Source organism: Sabethes cyaneus, chromosome 2 (assembly GCF_943734655.1).
Source record: "Sabethes cyaneus chromosome 2, idSabCyanKW18_F2, whole genome shotgun sequence".
In the NCBI taxonomy this organism is placed as follows: Eukaryota; Metazoa; Arthropoda; class Insecta; order Diptera; family Culicidae; genus Sabethes; species Sabethes cyaneus.
The window spans coordinates 146,748,087-146,762,456 of record NC_071354.1 but is presented as its reverse complement, the minus strand read 5'-3'; the positions used below and the strand labels follow the sequence as shown (position 1 = coordinate 146,762,456).

At 43.0% G+C, this 14,370-nt stretch overlaps 1 protein-coding gene across 1 annotated transcript; it reads right to left on the bottom strand.

The window, feature by feature from the left end:
• Positions 1 to 2,217: 2,217 nt before the first annotated feature.
• On the bottom strand, positions 2,218 to 5,756 carry LOC128736158 (uncharacterized). The gene is made up of 5 exons (XM_053830637.1): positions 5,657 to 5,756; positions 3,529 to 3,731; positions 3,231 to 3,465; positions 2,699 to 3,172; positions 2,218 to 2,642 (listed from the first exon to the last, which is right to left on the bottom strand). Exons 1-5 carry the CDS (start codon positions 5,754 to 5,756, stop codon positions 2,218 to 2,220), a joined length of 1,437 nt encoding a protein of 478 aa, XP_053686612.1.
• Positions 5,757 to 14,370: the final 8,614 nt, after the last annotated feature.

Below are 14,370 nucleotides of genomic sequence, written 5' to 3'. Positions count from 1 at the left end.
TAATCAAAACTTTTGCGTTAGTAGGAAGCCTCGAATTTATTAACCATTGTTTACGATCATCCAGTTTAAGTCTTATAACTATGCTCGTGCACTAAATTTAATGGAAGTTCATGAAGACCTTTCGGGTCGATTCTACCCAAATGAAAAATGTCGTTGCATGAATACAATAAACAAAAGTTGATATCAAATTATCTTTAGTTAATATACGTACTTTACTTACCTGCGTATTCAACCGAGAGCCGGGGTGGCTCTTGCCATATCAAGAGTTCCTTTCCATTGTACTCGGTCCTGGGTTACCCGTCGCCAATTCGTTGCGCGTCTTGACACACGCAAGTCGGCTTCAGCCTGGTCGAGCCATCGTGCACGTTGAGCCCCTCTATTCCTGGTGCCGGAGGGGTTCTTGAAGAGAACGGATTTCACTACACAGTCGTCCGGCATCCTTGCGACGTGGCCGATCCGTAGTCTCCCAACTTTCGCCAGGTGTACGATGGGAATCTCTCCAAGCAGTGCCTGTAGCTCGTGATTCATACGTCTCCGCCACTCTCCGCTTTCCGTTTATACTCCGCCAAAAATAGTCCGCAACACCTTTCGTTCAAAAACGGCAAGTGCCCTTATGTCTTCCGTAAGCAAAGTTACTGTCTCTAGTCCGTAGAGGACTACCGGTCTTATTAGTGTTTGTACATCATCAGCTTTGTGCGAAAAGTAGGCTCGATTTCCAGGCTGAATGCGTCGTTGGATCTCCTTACTCGTATTATTGTCGGCGGTGACCAGAGATCCCAAATATACGAGCTCATCAACCACTTCCAGTTCATCGCCGTCAATAGTCACTGTCCGTGGGAGGCAAACGTTATTTTCTCGGGAGCCTCTTCCTACCATATATTTGGTTTTCGACGCATTAATTTGTAGCCCTATCCTCCTAGCCTCCGTTTTTAGTCTGGCGTAGATTGTCTCCGCCGTCCCACGGTTTCTATTAATGATGTCGAGGTCGTCTGCAAAGACTAAGAGTTGGCTACTCTTGCTGAAGATCGTTCCTCTCGTTTCGATGCCCGCTCGCCGGATTACACTCACACCTTCAATAGCGATATTGAATAACATACAGGACAGTCCGTTCCTTTGCCGTAACCCTCTGCGCGATTCGAAAGGACTTGAGAGTGTCCCCGAAACGCGCACGTAGCACATCACTCGTTCCAGAGTAGCTTTGATCAGCCACGTCAGTTTGTCCGGAAAACCGTACTCGTGCATTATCTGCCATAGCTGTTGGCATTCAACGGTATTGTATGCTGCTCTGAAATTCACGAAAATGAGATGCGTGGGCACGTTGTACTCTCGACATTTCTGGAGGATTTTCCGGAGAGTAAAAATTTGATCCGTAGACGCACGGGCCCCCATAAAGCCCGCCTGATACTGCCCTACAAAATCTTTTGCTATTGGGGATAGACGACGCAACAAAATCTGGGAGAGCACCTTGTAGGTGGCGTTGATCAGCGTAATGCCGCGGTAGTTACAACAGTCTAGCCGGTCGCCCTTTTTGTAGATGGGACAGACTACGCCTTCCATCCACTTGTTCGGTAGTTTCTCTTCTTCCCAAATCCTTGAAATCAGCCAATGTAGTGCCGTTGCTAGCGGTTCTTGGCCATTTTTGAAGAGTTCTGCCGGGAGTCGGTCCTTTCCGGCGGCTTTATTATTCTTCAGCAGACCGATTTCTCGCCTAATATCTTCGAGATCGGGAGCCGGCACGCTGTTGTCGTTTGTGGGTACTCCGAGGTTAACTTCCATTGCGTCTTCTGCTGCTCGTTGAGGTGCTGCTTCAACCTGTCGACCACCTCGTGCTCGTTTGTGATTAGATCCTCTCCCTCGTCCCTACACATGTCAGGTTTTGGTGTGTGGGCCTTGCGAGTTTGGTTCACCTTCTCGTAAATCTTGCGGGTGTCATTAGGCTGTTAGTGTACGACCTTAGTTTCCACCGGGGTTGGTTACCCGAACATCGCTACGGTTAATATACGTTGAATGAACTATTAACCATATACTTATGTAATTAACGAAAGGATTTTGGTTTTATTGCATACATTGTTCTTTCACGGCGCTATTACAATAAAATATGTTCACTTCTGTATTATCGTATAGAATTCTTTATTTCTCACTATGATATTATTTGGTATATATTTTGGTATACATTTGATATACGGTAAATATTCTTTTCTTTTCAGAATTAAAATATCAATTATGAACCAAAATTTCACCTCCTCTTATGGAAAGCTCATTCCATTCGAAAGGAATTTTAAGCACCTTTTCATTTTCCAATATTTTACCGGGAGTAATACTTCCCTTGTGTGGACCACGCCCGATATAAACGGCTTCACCCCACCGTGTATGACCGCATAGAACCGCCTTCGGAGGAATGATACCGTGGAACGGTATCCAGGACACTCTGGCGTTGCACAGTGCTTCGTATGAAATCATCATTAGTTCCTTGCCCTGGTGACAGGTGTGGCATAACTTCTTGCGGGGAATCACTTTGGCCGGTAGTTGATTTCCTTCGAACATTACCCGGCCTAAATAGATCGGAGCTCCGTCGCTATCGTGTCCTGCTAAAAGCGCGCCTTTTGGGGCGGCTGAATCGTTGGTACCAGGAGTCCAATCCACTGTGTAGAAAAAAGAATATCATTAAAACTGTCTTGATACCTAAAACTGAGCTTACATAACTGAACGGTACATGACGAACTGTTACTGTTATCAACGAGAATGTCAAATTCTCTAAGGGGAATTTCTTTCCACCCGAACGGAATCTTCAGCACTTTGCTCCACTCGAGTATTTTCCCTGGTGTCAAACTGCCATTGTAACGACCTCGTCCAAAGTAAAGTTTTTCTCCAGTCCTATCACGCCCGCATTCTACTGCATTGATTGGAAACACTCCATGGAAAGGTATCCAGGATGCGGTAGAGCAGCAAAGGGCTTCGTATTCGGCCATCTCGAACTCCAGCCCTTCGTCACCGGTGTGACACATCCGTTTGCATGGACTTACCTTTGCCGGCAAAGTCATTCCATGGCGGAAAACGCGACCCAAATAGATTGTCGCTCCGTCACTATCGTTTCCGGCCACAAGAGCTCCCGGCGGTACGGGACCATTGCTTTTGGCCGGAATCCATTTGCCGCCGACACTCGGTTCTCCCACTGTGAAATTGAGACTATTTTAGCAAGCTTTTTTAACTTTTTATTACATAATACTTACATTTTTTAGCGTCAACTAGGACTTCGTAGTTAGGGCGTGCATGTTCGCGGCCACCATATGCTATGTAAAGACAGCCATGTTTTGGATTAATTTTGCCAGGCGTCAAGCTGCCGTCATGATGAGCTCGCCCAATGTATATTGGTTCACCGGTGGAGGAATATCCACTAAGCACAGCGCCCTTCGGAAGAAGTCCTTTTTCACTAGGGATCCAAGTAAAGTTCAATCCACAAAGTACCTTTTGGTAGAAATAAATTGAATCAAGCGCATTGAAAAACGATTGTCGTATGTATCGACTCACTTCTATATTCGGATCAGATATTTCAATTCCGTTATAGGAGAAGTATGCTACTCGACGAATAGGGATAACTTTGGCCGGCAGCACATTTCCATCATGATTAACGCGTCCAACGTATATTGGTGATCCGTCGGAATCCGTGCCAGCTAGAACTGCGTTCAGTGGAAGAATGCCTTCGTTTATTGCACAATGGACCCAATTATAACCTGTAGGTTATGCAATATTATTTATAGCATAATTGTTTTAAATTTATATATCAAATCAATGTCAATTCATCTGTAGTGATTTGTGATTTACAATAAGATGGATGTGTGATATGAACAACTAACGTGCTCCTGGCAAAAAGGGCGATTTTCTGATAAAATCTAATACGGTGGTCAAATCAAAGATGGCCGTCAATATTTTTTCACTTCATTTGAAAGCCCTATCTTTCCTTTTTACTCATTTATTTATATGAAAATTGTGAACGTTGTTATATACAATTGGTCTTTCCATTTAGTTAATGCTAACGCTTTAGTTAAAACACACATTGGTCGTTACAAAGGGTAGACAAAATGATCAGGACAGGCAAAATTTTGACAAAATTCAAACGACCATAACTTCTTCAAAATGAGATATTTTTAGACGAAACTAGTTGCATTCGACGGGGAGATTCTTCTAGTTTTCCTAAGTTATTGCAAGATTCGCATTCTTTTCCAGTAGATTGATGAAAAGAGAACGGAAATCCGTCGAGAAAAACCGAAATATGACCATTTCAGTGACATGTGATGACAACCGAAATATGGCCAGTAACAGTGACAGTAAGGTGATGCTAAGTAGCTATTGTTTTTAATTTTTTTACTGTACTTGGCAACTCTAATTTCAAAATTCCTACAAATCGTGGCCATATGTTACTTGGTACCGCAGTTATCCCGATGTTTCTTGGAGAAACTCAACACGGTTTTTTGACCTGGAAATTAAATAAAAAGAAAACTCATCCAATTTAATTCTACTACGTAGGTATTTAAATTGGATAAGTTTTCTTTTTATTTAATTTCCAGGTTTCGTATTCTACTAAGACGCTCCAAAAAGTTCAGACGGTTTTTTGAGATAATTGTGTAAATTTTTGAAATTATTTTTGTTTGTTTTTTCAACTTTACTGGTTTGACCGATTATAGGGTGCAATTACGGGAAGTTTGCTTATTTAAGCTAATGTCCGCTGAAAACTAATTAGAATGTTCACGTCTGAGAATTCATTGTGATGAACCATATGTCTGACTTGCTTCCTGTTAAAAATAGATATGCGGTAATATTGAGTCCTGAATCCATCTGTTGTGCTCTAGTTAAGTCGTTACTAAATCCAGGAACATACCTCACATACATCATCTCACCTCAAAAACTAAGCTTAATTCACAGGTTCGACAGTACAGTTCAGCTATTCAAAGGTTTGTTCACTTTGCAATACGATTATGCACGCACGTCACACAGCCACAAATCACACCACAGCCACACACATCACGCACAGACACACACGTACCAAATAATAACAATGCACATTGTAATTTGCAAAGCGTGTTTTGTCGCGCAATACCGTATTTCTACCACAGTGAATAAGGGCGCTCCGCTAAGTGAAACAATTTTGCGTTCTACCGCCGATGGATGTGCGGCATTCGCTCCCGCGCCCGCTATACCATATGCCTAAGCATTCTATTTATTTTGCTCACCCGGCGGACGATATCTCTCACTCGGATTGCTCATATCTGCGGATACATCTTATTCATTTCTTCGAGTGGATTATCTCAAGTAACCTTCAACTTCGCATATTTTTAATCTTCGAGGTCCCTTTTTATTTGTATTATTTTGGCTATTATCTTACTGTATCAAATTTTTAGTATTTTCTTGGGCGCACAATGGTTCAATAATTGCTACTAATAAATCGTCTTGTTATTTTAATACATTTTAGTTTTTCGGAATGGGTAAACACTTTCAAGTAGGTTCACTGCCAAACTTGATTACAAATACAAGGTCAAGTGTTTTTCAGATCTTGATCTTAATAACTCAACTCAATATCACACTAAACTCAACACCAGTCACAGATGATTACATTTCCTACCGTTGAAACGGTTTACTTTTAATAACTTTTTATTCTTACCGGTAGAATATTGAGGTTCCAGATCGAAGAACTGTTTCTTTTGAGGCAGTTCTTGCGGTGCCCAACGGCCCCGTCCATGATAATGCCCGTGATGAGGCATTCTAGGCGCGCACTGCTAAAATCAATCAATGAGAATAACTTTTGACCAATGACTGACTGAGATGGTTCTGTTGAATGCAAGCACCGAAATGCGCCAATTTTTCGTTATCCCGTTTATATTACTGATATAAACGTCCGTTACTATGTGCTCGCTTTTTGTTGCTCACCCGTAAGAAAATTACTCAAAAATAATACACCGAACCGCTGGCTGTGAAGTGGTGATGGCGTGGGATCTATTAATATAACGGAAGGTGCAGCATATGAAGACCTAACCATCATTAGCGATTGTTTTTACTTCTATACATATGAGGGAAGCGGTAGCTTTACTAATTGTCGACTATAGTTATCCAACGGAATAAGATTATAGTTTGCACAAATTTAAACGCTCTTTTTTAAAAGTGACCTTCAAAGCTATCTCCTGGTTTGGGATGTAAGTTCTAGTACTGTAATTATATAACGACCGTGGGGTTGCTAGAAATTTGAAAGCATCAGGGATGTGTGCACAGGAATTCCCCCAAGAGAAGACATCTGCTTGCAATATGGTCGATTTAAACAGGGTAATATATCTTATTGGTATCCTATGCTCAAAGTTTATGCAGACCAGTTTCTTGTTTGCTAATGTTACAAAGATAGGGAAAGCTACCTTCTTCACAGCAGAGATCATGTCTTAGCTTGAAAGCTATTTTTCTTGTTATTGAATCATAGGTACCAAATCATTTTCGTAGAAGTAAAAATCAAGAAATATGATATTCAAATAAATAGATAAAATGTCTTGTCACTGATTTACTTTCCAATTCGACATTAACAATTTATAAACATTGTTTTTTTTTATCAGAAAGATTTGTTTACCAGTTAATAAACGAGGAATTTACCAAAACCGTTTCAGTGTTTCATAAACTATTTCATGATCTCATATAATTAACGGGTAGTAATCAATGGTTGGTCACGTTTGAAACTTCAACAGGCTGGCAACTCGGTACGAAAAACTAAATTCCCTGATTTTTTCAAGTATGTTTAAAAAAGTTCCAGGTCTCATATTGCGATATAATTTAACTGAAAATATGTTTCGCTCATTTAAACTTGAATTATTTCTTAATCAACGAGGAAGTGAGAAAAATTACGCAATTACTGAAATTTTCTCGTCCAACTTACTCATTTCCATCCGTGCTTTTACATCGTATATCCTTTTCTAGAGCTTTAGGTAGCTACAGTTCCTTCCTTGTTGTTACGAAGCTCGTTGTCTTCAATGACCATATAATGTACGTTTCTTGCTTTCAATACAAGGGACTTTAAAATGATGAAATGACTTACACTTTCACGATGTAGTGATTTTATCCCGCTTAGTAAATTTCACACCTGACGAAGTGACCTCAAATTTTATTCAAGCTACATCTACATTTTCCGATCACAAATATTAGCTAAAGTTTAATGGAAAAGTTTTGCGTCCAGAATGCTAGGCACAAAAAGTTTAATCAAGAAAAATTTTGGAGGAAGTCATTTACTCAATGCGATCTTTACAGATACCCGAGGGTGCTAGCCCGGTGTGCTACCCCACGAATAGGGGAAATGTGTATAATGTGCCCCCCCTAAGAATAAATGGATATATCTCTGTTATGCTTCCCCAAACTAGCGTGACAACTACGAGTATATGTTGGTATTTAAGCTTACAACCAATTGCAATTGTTTATTTCGTTTAGTATTGTGGAATAAAGATGCTAGGAATTATTTAAGAAAAGCACCTAAATGTTGTGTTTCTCGTCTGCGCGGGGTAAAATGCCCCACCTGCGGTATAATATGCCCAATGCGGTAATTTGAGTATTTCTACCAGTGACAGACCAACTCTACTTTGTAGAAAGTAAAACTATTTCCTTTGTTTTCAAAATATCTTTTTTTTTTTATAAAATAAACCTAGTTTCGGTCTTCTGGTGCACGTTTTCTTTCCTGCGTGGGGCACATTATACCGCAGCTGTGGCATTTCGCACCGCGTAGTTGAATTACCTGGAATTTGGACGTAGGTAATAAATTATTCCCACCACGGTTACTCTACAATACTAATTGAATTAAATAATGGCAATTGACTTCAACTTAGATCTATTTACATATGTTTATAGCCACATTTGCAAGGGGGGCAAATTGCACCACCGCAAGTGGGGCATTTTGGCCTGCTTTTACTTATTTGAAAAAATATTAAATGCTAAAGCAAATAAAGCGTTTCAAACCGCCATTTTTGGCAGGGATGTCTTTTTGAAGTTCACTTCACGCAATCGAATCGCAACAACCGGTTATTTACAGATTTTGACAAAAAATAGCTTATGGAAATGACGCCAAAAGTTACATCGGAAGCTGCTCAAAAACAAATTTATTTTTGTTTTGTTTTTACAGCATGTGACAACTGTCATACTTGCATAGTAGGCTAATTCCATCAAATACTATGGTTTCTGGGTGGTTTTGCATTTTAATTTCGCTTGTTTAATGAAAAACGAAGGGGGGCACGTTATACACAATTCCCCTACTAAAAATTTGGTTAACGGCCTTGAATATGGAAAACGCATTTTCTCCGGCTAGACTTGTCAAGAACAACTTACTCTCGTATATTTTATCCATACAGCGGGTCTTAACTCAACCTGCGGAAACAGGGAAATTTCCCCACCTACTCTATTTCCCTAGGCGAGTTCTCCAATCGCTTTCTCCTATTCTACTGACGGGAAAATTACATTCCGTGCGTGCATTCCGTTTTTTCTCCACCCAAGTTTATTCGCAATCTCATGCCCAAGCGAAGCGTGCAAATCTAAACAGTCTAACCATTTTTTTTTACCATATCATGGGCAGCCAAAAAGTGTTATTAAAAAAGTGTTTATTCCTCAATGAGAAGAACAATGAACAGGTTGCTGAGCAATAGTGATCAGTAAAAAAAAAGAAAAGTTCAAACAAAGCGGAGCAACATAAATCGCAAATGAATAAAGTGTGAATTTTTCTCTTCCCTTTTTTTATTCTGAGGAGGAATCATCCCTGCTCATGTCTCTCAGATGCTATATGGCCGCTTCCGGGCCCGGAAAGATTGTTTTCTCTGATCCAAGCACGGTACGGATCTCGAAGGAACTTGTACAGGACATGAAATCGGTCATATGGCCTGTGAGAGACATGAGATTGGTGACCATCGTTATCTTATGAAGTGCTTATGTTTTTGATATGCAACTTGACATATTTAACTGATGCGGAAATGTCCCTCTATTTGAACCGGTTCCGGATTCCCAGTGTCCTCCCGGATCCGCATGGCGCGCACACGCCTTGTAACTGCAGCAAAGTAACTGATATGACCACAGTCGATGATTTGCTAAAAAAAATCATCATGTTTCCAACAAATTTCAAATATTTAGCAACATTATCTAAAAAAGCTATATCGCGGTTCCCCAATGAACACCGGAATAACTCCGAAACCATGTGACATATGGCCAAGATTTGTAGATATTATGAAGGTAGAAAAGATTTTCGGGAAGATTCCCAAGTTTAGCGAAAAAATATTGCAAGATAAAAAAGTTACGGCCATTTTAGCAAATTTTCGAGTGGTAAAAATGATGTAGACCTTAGAAGGGTTAATAATAAGAATTCTAATTCAAGAGATGAACCTGTTGATAGTTATGACTTTACGAATTCTGGGCAGTGTATAATGGAGAATTTGTTCAATTGTGGATGTTTCTTTGTATGGATTGCAAACTGTAGGGAGAAACGTCATTATTGCATAGAAGTGGCACTTATGTCAGATGGTTTTTCCTTTATTGCCGCAAACTTTTCAAACAAAACATGTTTATTTTTTATTTTTATGTGTATTTTGTGTATCATATAGTAAAGCATGTGTTGAACAAAAAAATAGATTTTGGTGAAATTGGGTTTTACGTCAACTATGCGTCCATGGGCAGTCTAGTGAAAGAAAATAGTTACAACATATTAAAATTGTATGTCGGCAAAGTATTTTTATTGGTGACGGAAAAGGAAAACAGGCTGCATTTAGAAACTTGCCGAAAATAAACTCCTGTACCCTACTAAGGTATATTGGTATATTGTTATTTATATTTTTCATCCACTTCTCGTAGTAGGATCGGTACAAACAAAAATAATCTATACCTATAAAGAAGGATTTCTGTCTGTCTGTCTGTCTGTCTGTCTGTCTGTCTGTCTGTCTGTCTGTCTGTCTGTCTGTCTGTCTGTCTGTCTGTCTGTCTGTCTGTCTGTCTGTCTGTCTGTCTGTCTGTCTGTCTGTCTGTCTGTCTGTCTGTCTGTCTGTCTGTCTGTCTGTCTGTCTGTCTGTCTGTCTGTCTGTCTGTCTGTCTGTCTGTCTGTCTGTCTGTCTGTCTGTCTGTCTGTCTGTCTGTCTGTCTGTCTGTCTGTCTGTCTGTCTGTCTGTCTGTCTGTCTGTCTGTCTGTCTGTCTGTCTGTCTGTCTGTCTGTCTGTCTGTCTGTCTGTCTGTCTGTCTGTCTGTCTGTCTGTCTGTCTGTCTGTCTGTCTGTCTGTCTGTCTGTCTGTCTGTCTGTCTGTCTGTCTGTCTGTCTGTCTGTCTGTCTGTCTGTCTGTCTGTCTGTCTGTCTGTCTGTCTGTCTGTCTGTCTGTCTGTCTGTCTGTCTGTCTGTCTGTCTGTCTGTCTGTCTGTCTGTCTGTCTGTCTGTCTGTCTGTCTGTCTGTCTGTCTGTCTGTCTGTCTGTCTGTCTGTCTGTCTGTCTGTCTGTCTGTCTGTCTGTCTGTCTGTCTGTCTGTCTGTCTGTCTGTCTGTCTGTCTGTCTGTCTGTCTGTCTGTCTGTCTGTCTGTCTGTCTGTCTGTCTGTCTGTCTGTCTGTCTGTCTGTCTGTCTGTCTGTCTGTCTGTCTGTCTGTCTGTCTGTCTGTCTGTCTGTCTGTCTGTCTGTCTGTCTGTCTGTCTGTCTGTCTGTCTGTCTGTCTGTCTGTCTGTCTGTCTGTCTGTCTGTCTGTCTGTCTGTCTGTCTGTCTGTCTGTCTGTCTGTCTGTCTGTCTGTCTGTCTGTCTGTCTGTCTGTCTGTCTGTCTGTCTGTCTGTCTGTCTGTCTGTCTGTCTGTCTGTCTGTCTGTCTGTCTGTCTGTCTGTCTGTCTGTCTGTCTGTCTGTCTGTCTGTCTGTCTGTCTGTCTGTCTGTCTGTCTGTCTGTCTGTCTGTCTGTCTGTCTGTCTGTCTGTCTGTCTGTCTGTCTGTCTGTCTGTCTGTCTGTCTGTCTGTCTGTCTGTCTGTCTGTCTGTCTGTCTGTCTGTCTGTCTGTCTGTCTGTCTGTCTGTCTGTCTGTCTGTCTGTCTGTCTGTCTGTCTGTCTGTCTGTCTGTCTGTCTGTCTGTCTGTCTGTCTGTCTGTCTGTCTGTCTGTCTGTCTGTCTGTCTGTCTGTCTGTCTGTCTGTCTGTCTGTCTGTCTGTCTGTCTGTCTGTCTGTCTGTCTGTCTGTCTGTCTGTCTGTCTGTCTGTCTGTCTGTCTGTCTGTCTGTCTGTCTGTCTGTCTGTCTGTCTGTCTGTCTGTCTGTCTGTCTGTCTGTCTGTCTGTCTGTCTGTCTGTCTGTCTGTCTGTCTGTCTGTCTGTCTGTCTGTCTGTCTGTCTGTCTGTCTGTCTGTCTGTCTGTCTGTCTGTCTGTCTGTCTGTCTGTCTGTCTGTCTGTCTGTCTGTCTGTCTGTCTGTCTGTCTGTCTGTCTGTCTGTCTGTCTGTCTGTCTGTCTGTCTGTCTGTCTGTCTGTCTGTCTGTCTGTCTGTCTGTCTGTCTGTCTGTCTGTCTGTCTGTCTGTCTGTCTGTCTGTCTGTCTGTCTGTCTGTCTGTCTGTCTGTCTGTCTGTCTGTCTGTCTGTCTGTCTGTCTGTCTGTCTGTCTGTCTGTCTGTCTGTCTGTCTGTCTGTCTGTCTGTCTGTCTGTCTGTCTGTCTGTCTGTCTGTCTGTCTGTCTGTCTGTCTGTCTGTCTGTCTGTCTGTCTGTCTGTCTGTCTGTCTGTCTGTCTGTCTGTCTGTCTGTCTGTCTGTCTGTCTGTCTGTCTGTCTGTCTGTCTGTCTGTCTGTCTGTCTGTCTGTCTGTCTGTCTGTCTGTCTGTCTGTCTGTCTGTCTGTCTGTCTGTCTGTCTGTCTGTCTGTCTGTCTGTCTGTCTGTCTGTCTGTCTGTCTGTCTGTCTGTCTGTCTGTCTGTCTGTCTGTCTGTCTGTCTGTCTGTCTGTCTGTCTGTCTGTCTGTCTGTCTGTCTGTCTGTCTGTCTGTCTGTCTGTCTGTCTGTCTGTCTGTCTGTCTGTCTGTCTGTCTGTCTGTCTGTCTGTCTGTCTGTCTGTCTGTCTGTCTGTCTGTCTGTCTGTCTGTCTGTCTGTCTGTCTGTCTGTCTGTCTGTCTGTCTGTCTGTCTGTCTGTCTGTCTGTCTGTCTGTCTGTCTGTCTGTCTGTCTGTCTGTCTGTCTGTCTGTCTGTCTGTCTGTCTGTCTGTCTGTCTGTCTGTCTGTCTGTCTGTCTGTCTGTCTGTCTGTCTGTCTGTCTGTCTGTCTGTCTGTCTGTCTGTCTGTCTGTCTGTCTGTCTGTCTGTCTGTCTGTCTGTCTGTCTGTCTGTCTGTCTGTCTGTCTGTCTGTCTGTCTGTCTGTCTGTCTGTCTGTCTGTCTGTCTGTCTGTCTGTCTGTCTGTCTGTCTGTCTGTCTGTCTGTCTGTCTGTCTGTCTGTCTGTCTGTCTGTCTGTCTGTCTGTCTGTCTGTCTGTCTGTCTGTCTGTCTGTCTGTCTGTCTGTCTGTCTGTCTGTCTGTCTGTCTGTCTGTCTGTCTGTCTGTCTGTCTGTCTGTCTGTCTGTCTGTCTGTCTGTCTGTCTGTCTGTCTGTCTGTCTGTCTGTCTGTCTGTCTGTCTGTCTGTCTGTCTGTCTGTCTGTCTGTCTGTCTGTCTGTCTGTCTGTCTGTCTGTCTGTCTGTCTGTCTGTCTGTCTGTCTGTCTGTCTGTCTGTCTGTCTGTCTGTCTGTCTGTCTGTCTGTCTGTCTGTCTGTCTGTCTGTCTGTCTGTCTGTCTGTCTGTCTGTCTGTCTGTCTGTCTGTCTGTCTGTCTGTCTGTCTGTCTGTCTGTCTGTCTGTCTGTCTGTCTGTCTGTCTGTCTGTCTGTCTGTCTGTCTGTCTGTCTGTCTGTCTGTCTGTCTGTCTGTCTGTCTGTCTGTCTGTCTGTCTGTCTGTCTGTCTGTCTGTCTGTCTGTCTGTCTGTCTGTCTGTCTGTCTGTCTGTCTGTCTGTCTGTCTGTCTGTCTGTCTGTCTGTCTGTCTGTCTGTCTGTCTGTCTGTCTGTCTGTCTGTCTGTCTGTCTGTCTGTCTGTCTGTCTGTCTGTCTGTCTGTCTGTCTGTCTGTCTGTCTGTCTGTCTGTCTGTCTGTCTGTCTGTCTGTCTGTCTGTCTGTCTGTCTGTCTGTCTGTCTGTCTGTCTGTCTGTCTGTCTGTCTGTCTGTCTGTCTGTCTGTCTGTCTGTCTGTCTGTCTGTCTGTCTGTCTGTCTGTCTGTCTGTCTGTCTGTCTGTCTGTCTGTCTGTCTGTCTGTCTGTCTGTCTGTCTGTCTGTCTGTCTGTCTGTCTGTCTGTCTGTCTGTCTGTCTGTCTGTCTGTCTGTCTGTCTGTCTGTCTGTCTGTCTGTCTGTCTGTCTGTCTGTCTGTCTGTCTGTCTGTCTGTCTGTCTGTCTGTCTGTCTGTCTGTCTGTCTGTCTGTCTGTCTGTCTGTCTGTCTGTCTGTCTGTCTGTCTGTCTGTCTGTCTGTCTGTCTGTCTGTCTGTCTGTCTGTCTGTCTGTCTGTCTGTCTGTCTGTCTGTCTGTCTGTCTGTCTGTCTGTCTGTCTGTCTGTCTGTCTGTCTGTCTGTCTGTCTGTCTGTCTGTCTGTCTGTCTGTCTGTCTGTCTGTCTGTCTGTCTGTCTGTCTGTCTGTCTGTCTGTCTGTCTGTCTGTCTGTCTGTCTGTCTGTCTGTCTGTCTGTCTGTCTGTCTGTCTGTCTGTCTGTCTGTCTGTCTGTCTGTCTGTCTGTCTGTCTGTCTGTCTGTCTGTCTGTCTGTCTGTCTGTCTGTCTGTCTGTCTGTCTGTCTGTCTGTCTGTCTGTCTGTCTGTCTGTCTGTCTGTCTGTCTGTCTGTCTGTCTGTCTGTCTGTCTGTCTGTCTGTCTGTCTGTCTGTCTGTCTGTCTGTCTGTCTGTCTGTCTGTCTGTCTGTCTGTCTGTCTGTCTGTCTGTCTGTCTGTCTGTCTGTCTGTCTGTCTGTCTGTCTGTCTGTCTGTCTGTCTGTCTGTCTGTCTGTCTGTCTGTCTGTCTGTCTGTCTGTCTGTCTGTCTGTCTGTCTGTCTGTCTGTCTGTCTGTCTGTCTGTCTGTCTGTCTGTCTGTCTGTCTGTCTGTCTGTCTGTCTGTCTGTCTGTCTGTCTGTCTGTCTGTCTGTCTGTCTGTCTGTCTGTCTGTCTGTCTGTCTGTCTGTCTGTCTGTCTGTCTGTCTGTCTGTCTGTCTGTCTGTCTGTCTGTCTGTCTGTCTGTCTGTCTGTCTGTCTGTCTGTCTGTCTGTCTGTCTGTCTGTCTGTCTGTCTGTCTGTCTGTCTGTCTGTCTGTCTGTCTGTCTGTCTGTCCTGTGTTCCTTATAGAATCAAAAACTACTGAACCAATCGGCGTGAAAA